Consider the following 23307-nt stretch of genomic DNA (forward strand, 5'->3'; position numbering starts at 1 on the left):
TTTTTTAGAAACCCCTAACTTGATCCTGCATTTTTAAAACTGAGGTAAAAGACGCTGGGCTCCAAACATGAAGGTAAAAGCCTTAAGCATACCAAATATGTCAGTTTTTCGAGTAAAAATGTTATTGAGTATTGATCCACATCTTGAGATTGTATAAATATTGCAAAACAGCATATCCATGATGTTTTAAGAAAATAAAAAATGCAAAAGCAACACATTTTTTATGAAATTCTGCCATCTCACTACTTCCTATGCAGCAACCTTTCAGCTCCAGGATTACGGTTTCTTCCAGTGAATACTTTTCACCTGAGTGTTGATACCCAGATGTGAATTGCTGTCTCTGTTCTGTAGACAACTAGACAATAAATCATTAAAAAAATCACATAATCACTCACCATTTGTATACTTACATACATAACAAACTGTATACATAGAGAAAAGGGGATGGATGTAATTTACTTCGTAGAACCTGAAGAACTAAGCCTTTTTGGTAATTGAAAAGTATTATTGAGACATTTCTGGTATTAAATATTAAAACAGATAATCTTCAACAGTTAAACACACTGACTGATACCAATCAATCCATGAATATACGCGGGGAAAATGTGCAAACATCATGTAAAGCCCTGCCGCTGTGAGGCAGGAATGACAACTCTGCACTACCTTTCTGCCTATGTTAACACAACTGTACTAAAATTATAAAACTTTAACCTGATTAAAACTAAATTTATGCCAATTACAATTATTCAGTTTTTGCCACTTGATTGTATGCTTCACACATGCTCAATTTCTCACTCACGAGCTGTCACTAGAATATAAAGCTTATGCATGCTTATTAATACCGGTGGAAGTAGGTAATATTTTTGCAAAATGACTCAATAATTTTGTTTTTTTTTAAAGTGGTAGGAATATGCTTCTGTTTAATTAGTATATATGGGTGGCGCAGTGGTAGTGCTGCTGCCACGCAGTATAAGACTAAGTTTCACTTCCCAGGTCTTCCCTGTGTGGAGTTTGCATGTTCTCCCCTTGTCTATGTGGGTTTCCTCCAGGTGCTCTGGTTTCCTCCCACTGTCCAAAGACACACATGTTAGGTGAACTACCGATTCCAAATTGGTGTGTGTGTGTTCACCATATGATGAACTGACACCCTATCCAGAGTTTGTTCTTAACTTGTGCCCTGTACTTTCTAGGATAGGCACAAAACCCCAGTGACCCTGGTCTGAATTTAGCAGGTTAGAAAATGACATGACTCTCCTCTTTTAAGTCAGTGGGTAACTGATGTTTTATATTATTTGAAATTGGAAAAAATGAAATTTTCACTTAGAGGATCTGTGCAGAAGCTTTTCAAAACCTGGCAGGATCTAATCAGTAATATTTTAGAATAAGCTCTTAAAGCACTGAGGAAATAATTCTCTTCACATTTCTTTTTTTATCTTCCTATTAAACTCATCAATTTATGTATTTTTACTTGCTTTAAGTTTTACTCCATTGGCCATGCTTTCTCATTCGGGGTGGGGGTTGGGTTGTTTTGTTTTCAATCCTATTTTTTGTAAAAATTGATCTATCTGTATGGGATGATTATAATAAAATCAATAAAAATAATAAAATAAAGAAAATGACATAATTAGTATATGTGCCAGCATTAGGATTGCACCAATGGGAAATGTCAAAACATCTTCCACAATGGCCACTGCAAGCAGACAAGCAATTACTGTAGCTGAAGTATCCTTCCCTCAAGAAAATAGTACCAAGAATCTGTTAAAAAATGTTTTACTTTCAGTAACTAATAAACAAGTAATGTATTACCTTTTGTCACAAGCTTGCTTCAGAAAAACATAAGGTATATTTTCTTAAATTGAAATCTGTACCTCTCCAAAGTGGACATCTTCTTGGTTTAAAGCCTTTGCTTTTACATTTGGACCCCAGTACCTTATACTTTTTGGATTTTTTAAAAATAAAATTTAAAAAAATCACTTTACATCACAATTTCATGATTATGACAAAATAAGTTTGACTCGAAAAAATACCAGACTTTCTGTTGAAGAGGATATATGAGATGATTTTGCATCAATCAGGAAAGTCATCTGGCAGTAAAAATCACACCAATACTTCTACTGGAGAAGTCTAGTAAAAAACATATAAAAATGTGAATAGCTACAGATGAAGAAGAAGAAGAAGAAGAAGAAGAAGAAGAAAAAGAATGAACAATTCCAGTTTTCAGTGGTTCTCTGCTGTGACATTAGCTACATGTATGTGTCCTTTTCATAGCTTTTGGCTCTTATTTTGCATCTTGCATTTCTTACATCAGAACCTTCAAATTCTTGTTTTAAAAGCTTGAGCTTTGTTTCTGAGGTACTCATCTCCTTGAAGAAACTTGGTAATTAAAGGGTTATTGTATTTTGAAAAACACTTCAGCTTTAGTTTTAATAGATTTCTTATGTGAAAGTTTTTGTATTGATGATTCTATGCTTTTTGGCATTTTTTTATTTGTTCTTTTGGGTTTAGTTTTGTTACTTGAAAATTCCTAGATGTTTTATTATTTTTTCTGTTGGTTCATTTTGTAACTTAATTTCCTAGTTTGTTTAAGTAATTATTGTCGCTTTGCTCATTTTCATTTGTTCTTCATTTGTCTTTTGTGGTTAATTCTTATTTTATTTTTATAATTTAGTTTATTTTGATCACTATTTTATCACTTGAAACATTCTCTGTTAACCACACTAATGGTGGTGATTAATTTAATAATTGTTAAAATAAATTTAAATTTTAATTAATTAGAATTTCATTTATTTTGGAGTATTTTTGTGAATTCCGCTAATGCAGAAGCCAAAATCATAAGAGACAATAAAACTGTCACACACTTCATAAAGTGCCACAAATGTTCTCAGAAAACCTTTAGCTCAAGAATAATCTTAAAAGGTGCAGATCATCGACGTAAACACCACTTTATAACTACTTGGAGTTGTAAATCTTGTATCAATGTTTTCTATTTTTGTTCACCTAACAAATTTGAACTTGAGTATGTCTTCTGCAGATTATTTCTCTAAATGTAAAACTATGTTCACTGTCATCTTATATTTGTTACATACTGTAATGTTACTGAATTATCAAATTTCAATATTTATTCTACCGCACGGGTGTCGAACTCCAGTCCTGGAGGGCCACAGTGGCTGCAGGTTTTCATTCTAACCCACTTCTTCATTAGTGACAATTTTTTGCTGCTAATGTACTTGTTTTGCCTTAATTTTAATTAACTTTACTCAGGCCCCTTTGTTGTTTCTTTTTCCTTAAGTAGCAGCTAAATAATATACATAAAACAAGCCACCACATGACCAGCTCACCTGTGCAACATATCTGAAAATAAAGAAAGGTGAAGGTCTCAGTAAGGTTGATCTCTCAGGTCACCAAAACATTTTGACAGTGTTCTTAGAAAAAAACAGAATATCAACAGTTTTAGAAATGTCTGCTGTGGCAGCATGACAATAGCAACAAGCCATGGAATTAACTAAGCAGTTTAACTAACAGCAAGAATCGGCTTCTCATAAAGAAAGTGACTCAAGTGAAATTGGTTGGAGTTTGTAACCCCAGTTTAGCTGGTCATCTGTTGGCTCGTTTCATGTCTCATTTCTGTTTGGCTGTCATTTAATGAAGAAAGGAATACATTCAGAGCACTGAATCCTTAAAAACTGGGCTATTAAAATGAAGGGAAAAGGAGTTAATTAGCACTGAAACCTGGTCACTGATTAGGAGAAGGGTTAGAATAAAAACCTGCGGCCACTGCGTCCTTCCAGGCCTGGAGTTCGACACCCCTGTTCTACAGGTACAGCTCTTTTTTGTCCTGCTAGAGTGACTCTATTTGGCAGGCCACACGAGTTCTGATATTTTGAATGGAACATGAGATGAATGGCGTGATGAAGAAAGCAAGGGTCAAAACCAGGAAGTCAGAATTCTATAGCAACAAGACCAAACACTAATTAAAAATCTAAGTCAAAATGAAGCCATTGATCAAAATCTGAGATTTTTAAATAAAGCAGTCATAAGGCAAATGTTTCTTTAACAATGTCCACAATCTTACATATCACAGTCAAGTTAGGTGTTGAACTTTATTCCATTGCATGGACTAAGCATCGTTGCCCAACTCCAAGGCCACTCACCTAGTGATCGACTGTCACATCTAGGCCACAAAATGGCAGCACCCATATGAAAACTAAAGTAGTGTTGTGGTAAGCAGAGCAAAAATAAAAATGACTTAGTGAAATGCTAAATCAAGAAAACTTTGTTAACAAGGAAATGAGGTTTTTAGAATTGTCCTTGAAAAAAGACATGGCAACACAGTCTGTTTGTGTGAGGTATGCCTCATTTAGCGTTTAAAATACCATCCTTACTGAGGCAGCAACTGGAGTGCCGGCCCACTGTTCTTGAATAATATTTTCATCTGCTTGTGTCCAGTATTCATTCCTGCAAACAAGCACCTTCTCTACGTATGGATTCATTCTGATGGGTGTCAGCATTGCAGACAACAATGTAAATGAGGTACTGTCGCTATTTCAGATAATGAAGCCACAATGTTTTGAGGTAACTTACTCATAGTCACTAATTATGGCTACATGTTTCATGTTTGATTAGCATGTTTGAACTGTATTCTAAATATGTGATCCTATAAACCTATAATGTGTTGTGTCTTTTAATATACATTCATGACACAGGTACAAGGCACTTTGTGGTAAAAAATGTATATAAGATGAAGTAACAGTGCAGTATTAATATAAACCTTCATTTGATCAAAATTCCTTGCTATTGATTCTGTGTTACTCAAATTAACCTCAACAATGAAATAACTTTCCTGTCTGGCTCTTGTACTGTTCACTTACTCATTTATAGTAAAGCCATTCAAAGCATGCTATACATTTGGCAAATGAAAATGTAGACAAAGTTTCAAAAAATCAAGGCTACTTTCTAAATGATATGTGTGAAGGGGAGATGAAGAATAAGGATAAAAATAAATTGTAAAAAGTGGCATCCAGTTAGTGGGCAGCAGAGTTGCATAGCAGTTTCAGGTACATGCTCACAGCACCAAGAGACTTATCTTTGCCTCTTACTATTGTTATTCTTCTTTATTCTATATCAGGAACCACCTGGCATAGATACATCAGTTTTGTCACATGTGACATAACAATCAACAGTAAAAATAATGGATGGGGGTCACTTGTCCCTCCCACTTTGACACTGTAACTAGGTGCTTTGAGTATGAGAAGCAAATAATTTTTTAGTGTTATTTTATGATTCAGTTGTAAATACCATAATTTTCATACTCTTTATGCTGGGAAAAGATCATTTAAAAATTCAGGGACAAAACTTGAAAAATAGCCAGAATAAAATATTGAATGCATGTCTTGTTTCACAGCTTGCACTATATGTGCTGCTAAAGCAGTTTCCTTGCTCAGAAACAGAATGCTATAGGCAGATTATGTTATTCTCTACAGTATATGCTAGGATTTTATGGCAGATGTGAAGTTTAATATGAATTGATGTTATTTCCTTCCTTACTGATCTTTAATCTTTAATTGTACAATGGCAAACCATTGGTTAACTGTACACAAAATGTATCTCTCATGGATGTGCAGATGGATTTATTGATTCTGCTAAATGCCTTTTACTTCTCCACTACTTTACAATTTTCCCTCGATGGATTCAAATCCTAAATTAGTCACTGCCTATGTAAAGTTTGTACTTTCTCTTCATATGTTTATACTTTCATTTGTACAGGCACTTAAGGTTACATCCTTACTCAGAATATAGGTGAGCTAACTTGATTGATGACTCCAAATTGTGAGTTAGTATGTCCTGTAGTGGATTGGCAAAAGCTAGTCTGACTTTGCAGCTGATGCTGATAGGATAGACTCCAGCTCAATGTGATGGTAAAATTGGGTCGAGCAAGTTCATTAATTATCATGAATTATGGACATGCATGATTTGAATGATCAGTAATAGCACTTGCATTCAGAGATCCCCCTCTCCATGTTATTTCTGCCTGTTTGCTTGTCAGCTGGGGCTAAATCATTTGGGGAGAACAAAGCAATGAGCCTTTCATATATGATAGAGTGACATCCAATCCAGGGTTAGTGCCTGTGTGTTATAGGCATAGACATTGGTTCTCCATGACCTCCAATACAAAAGACTGGGTTGTCTTACTACGCCTTTTTAGATTCAGGCATTTTAAATCTAGGATTTAAGTTACTATATCAGCAGCACAAGCCTGAATAGACTTGTTCACCTCATGGATAAAATGATCTGGACAGAGCACTTTTTAAATTCAAAATATTTTAATTAAGAATTGAGATGGGATGAAACCATAGGGCAGTGTAATTACTGTTGTATATGAAGCCACTTTTCTATAAAAGACGCAGAACTTAAATATAACTATGTGCCAAACATATGAGGGCATGAACAAATGTTGTCTTAGTCTGGTTGTGTAAATTTGGGTGAATAAATGTTTATCCAGTTATATTATATATAATATAATATAATATAATATAATATAATATAATATAATATAATATAATATAATATAGGGCGTCACGGTGGCGCTGCTGCCTCACAGTTAGGAGACCTGGGTTCGCTTCCAGGGTCCTCCCTGTGTGGAGTTTGCATGTTCTCCCCGTGTCTGCGTGGGGTTCCTCCCACAATCCAAAGACATGCAGGTTAGGTGGATTGGCGATTCTAAATTGGCCCTAGTGTGTGTGCTTGGTGTGTGGGTGTGTTTGTGTGTGTCCTGTGGTGGGTTGGCACCCTGCCCAGGATTGGTTTCTGCCTTGTGCCCTGTGTTGGCTGGGATTGGCTCCAGCAGACCCCCGTGACCCTGTATTCGGATTCAGCGGGTTAGAAAATGGATGGATGGATAATATAATATAATATAATATAATATAATATAATATAATATAATATAATATAATATAATATAATATAATATAGGGCGTCACGGTGGCACTGCTGCCTCGCAGTTAGGAGACGGGTTCGCTTCCCGGGTCCTCCCTGCGTGGAGTTTGCATGTTCTCCCCGTGTCTGCGTGGGTTTCCTCCGGGTGCTTCAGTTTTCTCCCACAGTCCAAAGACATGCAGGTTAGGTGGATTGGCGATTCTAAATTGGCCCTAGTGTGTGCTTGGTGTGTTTGTGTGTGTCCTGCGGTGGGTTGGCACCCTGCTGAGGATTGGTTCCTGCCTTGTGCCCTGTGTTGGCTGGGATTGGCTCCAGCAGACCCCCGTGACCCTGTATTTGGATTCAACGGGTTAGAGAATGGATGGATGGATGGATAATAAAATATAATATATGAAAACTTGTACACTATTAATTCATTGTTTGATTTCCAAGGTGTGTGAAATGTGATCCGGCCCTTGGACCTTTTTAGAGCAGCCTCCATTTATATATATATATATATATATATATATATATATATATATATATATATATATATATATATATATATATATATATAATTTACCTCAATTACATTTTAATCCGGGATTCAAATTCATCTCCAGTGTCCAATCATGTTTTTCTTTGCAGTACAGTGCACCTCAGCTACAAACCTGATATTATAATGGAAAGTGGCTGATTGTAATGACCCAACAAGAAAAAGTGAAAAGAAGATGACATGCCACAATGCCATAAAGAACTTTAATGTTGTAGTATATCACCAAATACATGATGATCTCATGAAGTAGACCCTTCCACAGCTTACCTAACTGCTGGTGCCGCCTTATATGTTTCTTTTGTCTTTTCTGCTCAGTTGAATGTTGTATGTGGATAGAAAACATATTTACATTCCCACTCTTGTTATCTCTATTCATTTCTGACCAACCCTGAATGTGGTCTGTGTAATCTATCCCCAGCACATTTTCACTCATTTGTTTAACGTGGTCAAGTAACACCTGATTGTGGCACAAAAATAATGCTGGTGTTAAATGGATGTACTTTAGCTACAAATTGTGTCCAGGCTGCCGCACTCACTTGACCTAATGAACTGACATAATTTATTTCACTCAATACTGATTTCAGTCCTGTGGCTGCTTGTAGGTTTCCTAGCCAGCTGCAATGTCCTAGAAAAGAAAAGCTAATAAAGAGAGAAAATCTGAATGTGATGAGTAGAGACGTACCTGAGTAGAAGGTAGTTGTTTGTTGCAAAATTCTAGCCCATTTTGGGTATACAAAGTGTTACTTTTATCCCTCAATAAAATAAATATGTTGATTCCCCAGCTACAGTACTCTGCTTGGGTCTTGCTCTGACATTCCAAAAGCATGCATATGAGGTTAATTGATAACTTGAAACTACACAAGAATTGATTAAGTTTTAGTGCTAATGACAGAGAAAGAAGAAGAACAGAAGATGGCTGTCCTTAATTGAATTGTATAGGGTGGCCTTCAAGTTGTGTTGTTCAGTTTAATTATTGACTATAAACTGGTCCCGTATGAGAAGGTGTGCACATTTGTTTGAGGGTACTCTTTGATGGACTTACACTACATCCAATATGCTTGACGCTGCCATAATAGACATTGAAATCTTGCAAGCATGAACTGATATGAAGGTTATAATATGGATGGAGAGATTAATATATAAAGAAATGTCTTTGCTTTCTGTATTAGTATCTAATATTGAGATATTAAACCCTACTTTAGGCTGTTTAGATACTGTAAACAAGGCGTATATATGTGTCCCATGTGATAAAAGGACATTCGATTTGGGTTTGGTTTCCTCCTCACACCCAGTGATATTCTGAGAACCTGAACTAGATCAGCAGGTTAGAAAATGAAAACACAGAAGGATTTCAAAGGCTTTGGTCCAGCAATCTGGCAACGATAAAAAAGAAATAACGGTCTAAAATAGCTGCAAACATCTATCTATCTATCTATCTATCTATCTATCTATCTATCTATCTATCTATCTATCTATCTATCTATCTATCTATCTATCTATCTATCTATCTTAAGTTGAACCTACTTTACTTACAATATCCAAGTGCCATCCATGAGCCCACTATAGCAACTATGGTTAACAAATTAGGTAGTTTCAAGCCCAAATAATCTATTTTTGAAGCTGTTACAGAGGACAGTTAGTTGGGTGGATTCATTTATTTTGACTTAATATCTTGAAATCTCTGCAGGTTCTTTCTTACTAAAAATTATATACAAATTTTGCTTAACGACTTATTTAAAATAATATTTCCACTATTTAAATGCAAATCAGGGTAAAATATAAATCTCTTTTGAAGATAAAATGTTGAAGCAACATTATGTTTATGAAAGAAGGAATGATTAAAGAGGAGAAACAATAGAATATGGCTTATTTCTGCACTGTTGGGCTTTTAGGGAAAAGTAAAATGCATTTTTTGGCTTGATTAGATGTCATGGTCGCTTTTTGGGTTTCTTCATCTTCCCATTCATTGCAGGAAACCATTTATTCTATTCTTATAAATGTATACATGACATATTGTACCACAAATGGCATGGTAACAGAGAGATTAGCATTACCACCTCACAAATGCTTTTGGACATAAAAATGTACATTTACTTTATTAACAGTATTCTAGTGCCAGATCAGCAGCTATCAATATGGAGTTTACCAGTTCCCCATGTAATTTGAGATGAGATTTTTTTAAATCTCTGAATACTACAGGTTTCCTCCTACAAGTGTGTTAGTTAAATTGGTGATTCTAATTTCACTCTGCAAGTGTACGTGTGTGAACCCTGTGATGGATGTTCTCCACCTCAACAAATGATTTGTGCTTTGCACTTGATGCTGCCAGGATAAGCTCTGCCACTTGACACCCTCAATTGCACAAAGATGGTTTGTAAATGTTAATGTTGTGATTGAGAAACGTTTCCTTTGATACTGTTGCAAAGTTGGAGGCCTAAATAGCTAAAGAAATGAGGAGTAACATTCAAACCATTTTTAGCCCAGACCTTAGAAGCCTTACCTAGCATTTTATTGTAATCTTTTTGATTTGTAAAATGCAATTTGTGGTTATACAGTGGCACAGTACTTTTCACTTGTATCTCATGCAATTCCCTGATGGACTGTCAGGAGTATGGCACCTGCATGTTCTCCTGGTGTTCATGTGAGTTTCCACTAAGGGCTTTTCTGTCATAGTCCAAAAAAATGGGCTGTCTGGATAATTGTTGGCTTCATTGATTTTTCTAAGAGTTAGCCTGGACATGCTTGTGTCATCGGCAAGGAGCTGCCAATAGATTCTCAGTTGATTCCCCAACTTACACCTTGCAAGGTTTCTTCCCTTTAGCTCACTGAAACCTGAACCAGTAAAACGGACAACTGATTTCTTTCATTATTTTCTTGTGTGTGTTATAAAGTGACTTGTTGTGGTGTTCTGTGTGAAAGGTGCAGTAAAGATAAGGACTGCATGTATTTATTTAAAGATTGTGCTGCAGAACTGTTTTTTGATTATAACTTCTAATGGACCTTGTCTTTTACAAAAGATTTCTCTTCCTGTATTTTTATTTAATAATTACCAACAGAGAAACCGCTTCTTTACTCCACAAAAAAATTTCAGGAAACTAAGTAGGTGAAGGATTTTTCATTTACTTATGAATGCTTTTGAAATGGAACAACAAAAACAAGCACCTGGCCCACAGTTTGTTAAAAAAAAAAAAAAAAGTACCAAAAAAATTAAATTAAAGAAAACTGCTAAATGAACTTTCTGTATCCAGAGGGATCTGCTGTTCAGCATTATTTAGTTAAAGCAAGAAGGAGGTTGAGGTCTACGCTTTCTGACCATGGCTCTTCCAGATTTTCTTCTAACAAGTGATCTTTATTTCTTATACTCCTACTCTTTTGTCTCACTGACACGATGTAAATATACTTTCTCCATGGGAACATCACTTTCTTTGGTTATTTTTAATGCATGGAAAACATAATCAGCACATGAACTTTAATTTAGCCCCGGGAGTAGCTATTTAAATACATTGTCTGTCCCGTATTTAGAATAATGTTGTGAAACATGCAGGCGGTCCTGTGGAAATGAAAGGTTTTCAATGGAAATGTTGGAAAGTCTACAATACAGTATGCTTTTATTTAACCTAACACATTTTTTTTTTCAAGAGAAAAATGTTACAGTGAAACAGATTCCTGTTCAATGCGAATGCCAAAATTAAACCATGGACTTGACCATAATGTGTAGAAGGTCATAACAATTTTAGCTCCTTTTTCTAAACATGGTTTTCTCATTACAGGATCATAAGGTGCAGCATCAGGGCACTCTAAGATTATGCTACTTGCTTGCAATTTTATTTTGTTCAGCTGGAACAATCCTGCACATTTACTGTCGTGTAGTGGGAAAATAATTACATTATTTGAAATTAAAGAAAATAAAATGTACATGATACAGAAAATTTAAACAGATTTCCATGACACGAGAGCCCTCAATTTGCACTACTTATAGAAATCACTGAAATTCAGTTGGTGCAAGCACTTTAGTCACTTTTGCTTGTCCGACTACTTTGTATTATACTGTCTTTCATTTTTTGCATTATTGTTTGTTGAGTAAATGGGCTTTTGAATGAAATGTTTAGTTTAAGCACTTAATTTATATTGTCATTTCGTTCACTGAATTCTGTTGTATGTGTGTCGTTAATAATTCAAACTAATGCTAAAGCTTCTCAAGGGAAAAGGTTAGTTAGTCAGCTATTGTCTCCATTCTTACATGTAGGTTATTATTAAGAACTGATTAAAAATAAGATACTTTGAACATTGCAGTTTAGGAGTGATAATACAATTTATGGTTTTAAATCTTAACAGAAGATTGTTAAATTATAGCACAAAGGTATATTCCATTAGCAGCAACAATTTTTGCTTGTATTTATGGAACTGGCTGGAATGAAAATCTGTTGCCATTGTGGACCCATGTTTGACACTCGTGATCTACTCCGAAATCCATTCAGTACTCGAAAACATTTGATTGCAGTAGATCAACTGAACTTGAATCAACTCAATTAAACTCTTAACTTCTTTTCAAAATTAGCTCTAAGGAAGGCACTGTTTGCCAATTGATGAAATGTGGTAATCATGGGAATTCTACACAAAAGTCACTTCCTTAAATCAAAATAACTCTGACCACTATATGAGCAATCCATAGAAAAAGTGCTTTTTAAAAATAGATGCTGATCTATTGATTCCCAAAAGGAATTTTACTTATTTCAGAAACAACTGCACATAAAAAAATAGTGCAAAACAGTAAAAAAAGGCAAAAATAATTACATAAGTGTAAGATTCAGAAGTATACACTCACCTAAAGGATTATTAGGAACACCATACTAATACGGTGTTTGACCCCCTTTCGCCTTCAGAACTGCCTTAATTCTACATGGCATTGATTCAACAAGGTGCTGAAAGCATTCTTTAGAAATGTTGGCCCATATTGATAGGATAGCATCTTGCAGTTGATGGAGATTTGTGGGATGCACATCCAAGGCACGAAGCTCCCGTTCCACCACATCCCAAAGATGCTCTGGTGACTGTGGGGGCCATTTTAGTACAGTGAACTCATTGTCATGTTCAAGAAACCAATTTGAAATGATTCGAGCTTTGTGACATGGTACATTATCCTGCTGGAAGTAGCCATCAGAGGATGGGTACATGGTGGTCATGAAGAGATGGACCTGGTCAGAAACAATGCTCAGGTAACCTGAGGTAGGTACTGCCTCCAGTATCTCCGGGGCCTTCCTGGTCACTTTATTCAGGTAGCTGGCCTCCTCTAAGCTGGTGTGACCCTACAAAGACCTCAGGGTGCAGAAAATGCTTTATGTTTATTCAGATTTCAGATTTTTATGACAGCTTTTGTAGTTTTCTTAACATAATCAACTGAAAAGTATAAAGTAAAATTGTGTATGCCTTTAGTGTTATTTTTATTGATTAAGCAAAAGGTAACTGTTTCCTTTAATATGCATTTGAATAAGACAAATAAAGTATGTTTGTGATAAATAATTGTTTGTCAATCAGACATTAAAGAGGACCATCCTCTTTCATGTAAAGCTTTATTGATAATTAATTAAAATTTCATAGTAAACTGAAAAGAAAGAAAATTGATTCTTTAAAAGCAGAAATCCAAAAAAAGACATGTTTTTACAAAAAGGGTCATTTTTAATTATGTTAGTAATACATCAGACTGCTGTGCACAGCACATACGTATAAAAATATAAGGAAAACATTTTTTTTTTCAAGAAATGAATAACCTGGACAATTGTGTTTCCAATAAATTTACAATCACAATTATAAATCAAAAAGTGAATCAGTAGATGAGGTATATCTTAAGAAAATAAAAGAGACAGAAGGAAATTAAAAGTAGCACACATTCCTTACATAGGAATAGAAAACACAGATGAGGTATACAAAGGCTGCTCTCATTTGCAGATACACAGATTCAGTTATAATATCCTGTCTACATGTTATCACAGTACAAAAAAATGAAATAACATCAGGAATGGACCCCTCTACTCTAATGTAACTGATTTAGGAGAAATTGGAGCATGCGATTAAATTGTGTGCCGGCATTAATGTTACCTACTAAACATATCCATCCATCCATCCATCCATCCATTATCCAACCTACTATATCCTAACTACAGGGTCACGGGGGGTCTGCTGGTGCCAATCCCAGCCAACACAGGGCACAAGGCAGGAAACAAACCCCGGGCAGGGTGCTAGCCCACGGCAGGGCCCTACTAAATATATATTTATAAATTCATAGAGTTTCAAGAAAACATTTATCTGAAAAATAGTGTATTAAACTGTTTCAATATGTGTTTTCTTGCGTTCAATTCATTACCGCCATTGCTTTATAATAAAAACTGAAAACCTTATCTGTTTACCATATGGTTTATAATGCAACATCTGATAAGTCCACTCTTCTCCAAATAGACTTTCACATGCCACCCTGGTGTCTATCAAGGTCACTTCATCCCATTTAAAAAAGAAACAAAGTTGCTGTTCTGCGTAAGACAGGTTTTTTCTAATTCTCTGTGCATTTCCCTCTATCTGCTTATTGTTCTTTACCCTCTCTTCTATGCACTGTCTTACAAAAAGTGGCAACAATGTCCCCAAAAAAATGCTTTTCAGGGTCATTTTTTTTTAATTCCTTGTATATTAAGGCTAGGTAAAATCTGCACACCAGAAGATGTTTTTCAAACGGTTCTACTTTCCAAATTACCATACAGTTATTTACATCTTACTGTTAAGTGATACCTCGCAGCTCCCACTAGGTCTCAAAGGATTTGGGGTGTCAAATTAACCTTTCAGTGCCTTTTCTTGTTCTCACAGTATATCTACAAAAGTAATAAATGTGTAAACTTTAGGGAAATTGCTATTTTATTTAAATTGAGCCTTTTGGACAATGATTAGGCAGCAGCAGCAGCAGTTCTCTAACATGTCATTTTTATTTCTGGATTTTTTTTTTTTTAATTCATTCTGCCATTTTCTCCCCAGTCTCACTTTCTCTTTCTCTGTCCCTTTCTCTTGCTATGAAAATTGAACATATTTACACAACCACTAGTGTAAGGTATCACAGTGGTTACAAAGTGCTGTTTCATGGATATAGCGCCATGGGTTTCCCAGTCCCATGCCAATTCACCTTCCTTGTGGAGTGTGTACCTGGACACTCTGGTTTTCCTCCTATATCCCAAAGATGTGTATATTGGTTTGATCAGTGTTTCTAAATTGGCCCCGTGTGTATGTGTCAGCGAACATGCCATGCAATGGACAGGCAACCTGTCCAGGGTTTGTACTGTCTTGTTCCTACTGCTTCTGGGATAGGCTCCAGCACACCGCTCCCACTAAAATCCCCTGCCCCTTTCCCATGGAACAGCCAGGATATTATGATGGGACCAGTAATGAACAGAATACATAAGGTTCCCTCTTAGGATTTATTTGCAGAATGCATTCTCAAAATAACCATTTATGGGTTAAACAACAAAAGATGCACTTTACTTTCAAATCCCGTTTCCCTTAAATTAAACCTGTTCTTTAACAGACTCATTTTGAGGGAATGTAAGTGCTAAGGATAATGGATGTCATCAAACTTAAAATGAAGTGCTGTACTCATTTATTTTCTTAAGTAGTCTTATCCTGTTGTTATATTGATGGAGCCATAGTCTATCCTGGCAGCAGAAGACACAAGTAAGTGTCAACCCTGGATGGGGTGCGAGTGTATCAAAGACACCTACACACATATCCTCACAAATCTGCCCAATTTAGCGTCACCAGTTAGCCTAATCTCCATATCTTTATAGATTAAAAAAATCACTTCAATATATTCTTTAAAAAGTCGGAAAAATGTTAGGCAGGTTTTTAAAGTAGCAGATAACAAAGATGTGCCACATTATCATTACACTCTTCTTCACTATACCTTATACGTGTTTCCAATTCTATCCAGCTTTCCTTATATGTTTACTTCCCTTTCGTTAGTTATGACCAAACCTGACTGTGCTAACCCTTAAAGCAAAAGAACGTGCATAGCTTGGACACAGTCCTGACCTTGGACTAAAAATGGTTTAAATGGGAGAGGACCCATAACTACAAGAATTTAAAGGCTTCCATTGACCGACATTTATAATGACATCCGAAATAGGAGTCTTCTCAGATATTTTGGAAGGAGCCTTCACCAAGCATGACTAGCATTCTTGCAGGGTTATATAAACAATGAGATGTACATATGGTGTGCCATAAGTCTTTCCTAAATAAAAAGCAGCTTTTTTGTTCTCTATCAGAAGAAAAACTATTCTGAATGTAACACAGAGCAGCCTTTGCATGTAACCATACATTATGTATTTAAGGACACATTGTTCTCATCTTGTTTGCAGCAATTTCTCTTTATTCCTGGCATACAATATTTTGATGCACCTATAGTATCAAACCCTGAATTAAAAATTGCTGTTTAATTACATGGCAACCAAAAATGTGATTTTTAAGTGCGGTCTGTTTAATCAGATTCCAAAAGTGCTATGAAATAAGAGTCCAAAGGCCTTGTCAGTATAAGTTTGGTGAAACAGAAATGAAGTGGCATTCTTCATGACAGCACTGGGAAATTTCTGAATACCATACCATCCTCCAAGGGTTTTAAAAGGCACTGAATTCCACTGAGCCTGTCTTCATGTATCCTTGTCTGGCAGAAGGCTGCCGTTTGAGGTAATAAAAAATATCCATTGCACGTCTAAAAGCTAAAGATATTTGTCATCCTTATGGCAGGGTAAAATTTCTTTAGCAGTCATGGCAAGCACCCATATGAGAAGAGACCATTCGGTCCTTTTTAAACAATAAACAATAAGCAGCAAATGGCATAGATAAGAGACCTCATACAAATAGATCAAACCAAATATACATATGATGAAGTGATTTTCTTTTACCTGGGAGAATATTCACATGTGCAAATTAGTAGGTAATAAATGGATGTTTTCCTTATATTCTTGGAAGAAAATGTGTCACTGTCATTGAAGGTGAGGCTTTACTTCCTTTTTTCACTCTTCCATGTTTACTTAATGCGATGTATGAGCCGCTGTACACTGAAGATTCATAGGCATTGTAGTTGTTTGGTAACAAGGTTTCTTTGAATTTGCACTCATCTTGAAAAATGGCCTGAAAGACAGCAAAAAAATGGCCAAATGAAAAGCTTTACTCCAAAGGAGAGGGACATCTTTTTTTCTAAAAGGCCTCAAAGGGTAACTTCATAACAGGTGGTGCCTTTCTGTCTCTCTCTCTCTCTTTTTCCCTCTTGATAATAAATCTCTGCTAATACCAAAAAGTCTATGCCACCTGTCCGTGTAATGTATCGGCACAATCGCCATCTCAGCTCAAGAATAGCATTTGTGAGTTTCTGAGTTAATCAGTGGCTGACATTTTGTCATCATATTTAACTCTTAAGGTTTAAACTTGAATATAAATATTGCACCATTATTACATGGTATGTTTTACTGTAATAGTGTATAATAAAAAAAAAAATCATATAGAGCTTAAACAATTTTAAGAATTTCAATATGTATATGAGATGGGTACAATAATAAAACAGCCTTTAATAATTTGAATTAACAGGTCCTGAGTTCACCTGCCCATTTTGTACGTTTTCACCTGTCAACATGTATATTCTCATTTCAATCAACGTCCCAAAGATGTAAATATTGGAGCATTTAACTTGTTGAGTATGTGTTAATCTATTCTACAGTCTTGCCATCTTTTAACAGAGAAGGTGGATTCCAGAAATGGATGGATGGGGGAATCTTTTCTTTTTTTAAATAAATATCCTTTACAAACTTGTACAATGACTGAATACTTTAGATGCATTGTTGCAAAAAGACCTACTGATGTAAAGAAGCATTAAATTATATTTGTAATTCACTTATTAATGGAAGATATTATAAAGCGTTACTGATATATACATTATCATTTAACATGTTTAAATATGCATGAAATGATCATCTTTTAAGCATTATACAGTATAATGAAATCAATGAAAGTTGTTCTATAGTGCTACCAATATATGTATTATAAGTTAATGCCATTTAAAACTTTTGAATGTACATTAACTAATAATCTGCCAATCATTATATCTTTGTTAATGACCTGTTGACGAAAATTCTAATGACGTGTTACTGATACATGAATTGTCATTTAAAAGCATTTGTAACTTGTGACCGTGCGTGAACTAATAATCTGTTAACCTTTATATGTTTGTTAATGGCTTACTAATGAAAAATCTTATAAAGTGTTACCAATATATGAAGTTTAATTTAAAATGATTTCAATTATAATCTGTAAGCATTACATCATGTTTATTAATGACTTGTAAATTGAAATTTGTAATAGTTACAGCTGGCATATATGGATTCATTACTGAACAAGTTAGGGTCTGGTACTAACACATTTTCAAATAACGCCTAGATACATTTGCCATGTACCATACATTTTATACGCTTCAGTCGGCCCCTAAGGGTAAAATGAGAAACAGTCAGATCTTTCATTAATTCTATATTCTTCAGGAGGATGCATAGCTTGTCAGGTGCCCTGAACAGTAAATCGAAGATACGTATTTTCCAAATTTCACTTTTGTGAAACATTTTTAAACATTCATTATTTTGCATAGTGATCCCTTCCTTAAGCCTATAACTGTAAGGGAAGGTATTGAGTTTCCAACATTCTAAACCTGGACAAAATGAGTTTGGTAAAAAGATGGATGAATGTTTGAATAGCCCACATAGTACAGATAACCTGTGCTTGCTCAGTTGCAGTAAAAATAATTCTCACATTTTTTTTTGCACGTAGGTAAAAGAAAAAAAACTGAGTAGTAATTGAGAATATTAAAGAACAGACTATGGGAATACTAAACTGAATATTTTCAGTTTACCTGTGTTATACACCTATACATCACTCAGCCATCCATTTTCATACTCACATATCCAATCTAGAACTTGGGAAGGGGATGTGGCAACAGAGGTGACCCTAATCCACTGCAGGACACACACAAGTAAATATGCACCAGGACAATTCAGAGTTTATAATTTCTTTGAATGGAAAAGAGCTCACATGAACATATAAAGAACGTTTATTCTCCAAGAAAAACTGAAATGAAGCCAGATACCGACAGAGAGAACAGGCTGCATCACCTTGCTGACAGAACAATAATGCCCTTTCGTATTAGAATCTCAGCATTAAAATTCTCTGCATTACTTGGTATTGTTTCAGAGATATCGTGCATGCTAAAAACTGTAGGTTATCATTAGATAAGGGGGTGAAATTAGATAGGTAACCTACCGTTCCATACAATCTTCCTTTGCTATTCATTGCCACAAACAAATCACTTTTCACTCCATATAAGCTAACCACTCCTCGTTCGACTGTTGAGATTTCCAACAAACCTAATTAGAAGAAATGGTAAATGTTACTAATATATATTGTATTTATGCAACAATATTGTTAAATTATAGTTTTCACCTTCGCATTTATATTATTCTTAAAGCTATCAAAATCTGCCTGTAAGGGTACAGATACTGTATATACATACGTATATATATTATATATATACATAGAAATATATATATATATACATAGATATACATATATAATGAATATCTCAGTATTTAAACAAATAGTTATGACTAAAAATACACACATGTACTGTACACACTATACCATACAGTAAGAAATGATGCCATTGTGACAAAAACTTTAAAATCAGAAAATGAAAGTCAATTTTCAAATATTTACGAATAATACATTTAAATGGCTTTTTTTGCATATACATTTGAAAAATATTACTGTTGCATTTCTGGAAAACTACACATATTGAAACAGGAAGAGTGGCTTCCATTTTTTCAATTTTGTTTTAAAATATGTAAGTTTGTCTTCCCAAAAGAATGACTGAAGCACTAGTTCACTTGCATCTAGACATGCATTGCCTCCTGTTCCTAGGCCTCTGAAGGAGGCGGTGTAAAAATAAATTGGCATCTAAATTTGTCCTAGCATTCATGTCATGGTTGTGCCTCAAAAGATATTTAGCACTGATTGATACTAGTTTTTAATAGATTTGTCTTTTGCTTTAGTCAACATCCAGGACAGCCTGCATCCAATTAAGTACTGTCAAACCTATGCAAACTTTCAATTCATTACACTAGTGACTGACTGATCATATTAAGTGGCATTTATCACATTACATTGCTGGATGTGTAACTCACTGTACTGGTTTTCAGTGTGTACACCATTTATCCTTCCATCTGGGAGGACCTGAAGGTGAAAGCCGATGCCCACATTGCAGTAAAGCCTCCTGACTCGCTTGATTCCCAGCAAATAGTCGCTTTCCCAGTTCAGGTCTGATTTCTCCCCAGAGATCCCAAGAATGGACCTGGAGAGCAGAGTTTCCCATCTTCTCTCCAACAAAGTGCCATTAGTCCTGCTTGGAATTGGATATGATGACACAATCCCCAGTAGCAGCCCCAGAAGTACAATCCTATACAGCGTCCAGTGAGTGCTGGCCTCGTAGGACATAGTGATGAGCGGCCTTTGCGCAATGGCCATCCGGTTCACCTTCTGGGCACGTGGTCAAAATTAATGGCCCTAAAAATACCGCCCTTCTTATTTTTCTTCCTTTAGCATGTTGGCAGTGGCTTATTTTTGGAAGGCAGATCAGAGTGTCGGACATGAAACTAAAGCCCGTGAGCAGCGTTGAGAATTGCGAGTGACCAACGGAGCTTGTGATGGAGGTGGCGCTGACCATGTTTTGCAGCCCCTTGGCTCTCTGAACTGACAACGCCGACGGCCGCGGAGGGTAGCCTTATCACCCGTGCCGTGTACCCAGATCACCATCCAGCCATCCACGCCTGTGTGACGTCACCCGCGTTTCGCCATCTCCCCAAAAGTAAATCTGCAATCCAGCAAGAAGTGAAGCTCCTGGTCTGCAATGCCAAGTCTTCGAGTTGTTCAGATGTGCGCCTTCATTCCACCAGTGAGGTGGGAATTCAGTTTCATTGGATGGCTTTGTGTGATCATGGGATGTGATGGGGTTTTTGACAGCACCCAAATTGGTCTCATGGTCATATGTCTAGCGAGCTGCTTCCTTATTTAGAAGGAAGGTGTAAAAACAGTGCAGAAGTCACCAGAGAGCAATGATAATCCTGTAAGCTACTTCCTGCGCTGCGCATTCAGTCAGTTTACATTAGGAGACGTAACTTCTGTTCAACCAGGCACGCAAGCATTTCATTATGTGCAACGCTCAGATTAAAGCGAGTGATGGCCACTACTTTCTACGTGTTTAGGTCATTCAACACCTCATCTTAAATAGGACTGCTATTGCTATCATTACTAATACTAATAATGACAACAACAAAAAACAAAGATAATGATATTCGAGACCTACTCGAGAGTTTTTAAACAGGTTGTCAAAATACATTAAATGTAGCTATGTCTATGGATAAACCTAATAGTTATGAAGGATAGTATTACATTTAATCAGTTGTTAAGGAAGACCACTTGAGCCTAAAAATTAAATCGTCTCAGTCTGTCATCGATCTAACCTCCCGACCTGTTCCTGTTGACTTAATGTTGACTCTAAATAAAACTTAAACGAAAATCAAAAAGCACTGAAATGAAGGAACAAAAGCGGAATTTCATATTTCTTGTAATTCTTTTGTAGTATGCCATTTACTTTATCAATATTTATGTCTGTAGGTAATGCAGTCTACGTCAAGACGGCATTTTTTGCATTCACGTGTATCAGCAAAACATATCGGTACGTGTCATTTGCCGCAAAAACATTATCATTTTAACATGCACGTCTGATTATATTTTACGATGTCACTACCTTTTTTGTAAAGTCATATTTGTATGCATTGCTTGTATATACAGATTTACACAATAAATAAAATGAAACATTAGTCTTTATATCATATAGCATGCAATCCAATTAAGCGCCATTCATTAGATATTATCTCCGTTATTTTAAAGAATAAATATATTATCCATCAAAACATTGGTAGCATAACACTATTAAGCCGCGTATAAATATTTGTCATTGTGTTTACTCGTTTTACACATTTTTGCCGCATTGCTTATAAGACCCCTGGATTCAGCTGACGTGCTGAACACTCTCAGTGCGCACTTGAACGTTTTCGTGGGGCTGGTCAGGATTCTTTGGTTTCCTCCCACATCCAAAACACTTGTGCTCTACGCTGAGTTATGCGTGAGCGATTACAAGCGAGTGGCCGAGGTAAACTTAGCTTGTCGTTTGGGTGTGACCGTGAATTTTGAATTTGCGCAACAGGATGGACTGAACTCCGGCTCAAGGATGATTTCCTCTTGTCTGATGATACTCGGGTATTTATTGGCCCAAAAGGGTACAGCTAATCGTAGGAAGGCTAATTTAAAATGATCTATACTTCTTCTAAATTAAATTAGTTATGCGCATGCATGATACCGAAATCTATCCAGGTCAACATCAGGCGCCATGCAGAACTAACCCTGGACATGCAGCCTGAAGGGATCACTCACATACTCAATACCATATTACTCTGCCTATAGGTCAAAGTAGTGTTGGCAATCAAACAGAGCAAAATTGTTCAATTTAAAACATCTACGAAAAGGCAGACATCATTTTTGTGACATTTTTGGTTAATCTGTAAAATTCCAATAGTCTCCGTTTATCTCAGTGGATGCCAAACAGGCTTTTTTGTGTGTTTATTTGTTTTTAGACAGTAGTAACTGCCATGTTTTTTCTGTTACATTCTGATAACCATCCAATGCAACTTCAAGATGCTTTACAAACAGTTGCAAGTGGAAACAAAGAAAAGCAATAATCACCTAAACCAGATGGTCGTTGGGAAAGGAACAAAAAAAAAAACTTCATTGGAGACTACCTGTATATGGAATGTTTACAAAGTGTAGTCTCCATTTGCATCTACCACAAACTGATATAGAAGAAATACAGTGTAGTCATTTATATTTGGAAGATTTTATTGCGCTTAAGAAGAATGTCACTTCCAAGCAAAAAGCAATTAAAGAGAAACCTGAAATGCAAGAACATGTACATTCTTATCAGCTCTTGAATTCTTTCATGCATAGTTGCCCGTATTGCACGGTGTTTTTTTTTTTTCTTTTGGCAAAACAAGAAAAAAGAACCAATTAATCTTGAATCTTCCCATCAATTATTCAGTGTCAATCATTATCATGTGTAGTGCCATTGACAGCAGGCACCGTCGCAAAGTGATTCAAAGGAGTAACGGTATTGTTATAAGTCAAATGCAAAATTGTGCAATAAAGAGCAAGAAAACTGCATTGACAACAAACGCATCAGTGACAGACATCAGGACGCAAACGTGGCTGATGAAAACGCTTCCAGTTTGGGAAAGACGCAATATATTATCCATCCATCCATTATCCAACCCGCTATATCCTAACTACAGGGTCACGGGGGTCTGCTGCAGCCAATCCCAGCCAACACAGGGCGCAAGGCTGGAGCAATATATTATTCCTATTGTTATTCTAACAGCGAGTATGGCAATTACATTTTAGAAACAAAGGAGAGAAATGTACAAAACAAATGCCTAAATTAACAGAAAATTAATTATAGCTATAACAATATTTACATAAAGACCAATATATGTGGCAACTGTATGGTAGCACTGCTGCTTCGCAGTAAGGAGACCTGATGGGTTCACTTCCCGGGTCCTCTCTTTGTGCAAATTCCCCCATGTCTGAGTGGGATTCCTCCAGATGCTCCATTTTCCTTCAAGAGTCCAAACACAAGCAGGTTAGATGAATTTGCGATCTAA

At 36.0% G+C, this 23307-nt stretch overlaps 1 protein-coding gene across 1 annotated transcript; it reads right to left on the reverse strand.

Annotated features, from left to right (window-relative positions):
- Window positions 1–14456: 14456 nt before the first annotated feature.
- Window positions 14457–20787, reverse strand: fgf6a (fibroblast growth factor 6a). The gene is made up of 3 exons (XM_039760629.1): window positions 19720–20787; window positions 18800–18903; window positions 14457–16630 (listed from the first exon to the last, which is right to left on the reverse strand). Exons 1-3 carry the CDS (start codon window positions 20057–20059, stop codon window positions 16454–16456), a joined length of 621 nt encoding a protein of 206 aa, XP_039616563.1. The 5' UTR covers window positions 20060–20787; the 3' UTR covers window positions 14457–16453.
- Between the last annotated feature and the right edge of the window lie 2520 nt (window positions 20788–23307).

This window comes from Polypterus senegalus, chromosome 8 (assembly GCF_016835505.1).
Source record: "Polypterus senegalus isolate Bchr_013 chromosome 8, ASM1683550v1, whole genome shotgun sequence".
In the NCBI taxonomy this organism is placed as follows: Eukaryota; Metazoa; Chordata; class Cladistia; order Polypteriformes; family Polypteridae; genus Polypterus; species Polypterus senegalus.

Bases quoted from the DNA above. Each gene is read 5' to 3' on its own strand.
- fgf6a (XM_039760629.1), bottom strand. From the start codon at position 20,059: ATGGCCATTGCGCAAAGGCCGCTCATCACTATGTCCTACGAGGCCAGC. The intron at 18,904-19,719 runs GTGAGTTACACA...TCTTCTAATTAG, and splicing joins ACACACTGAAAACCAGTACA to GTTTGTTGGAAATCTCAACA. The intron at 16,631-18,799 runs GTAGGTTACCTA...GCTGTCTTTCAG, and splicing joins AAGGAAGATTGTATGGAACG to GCCATTTTTCAAGATGAGTG.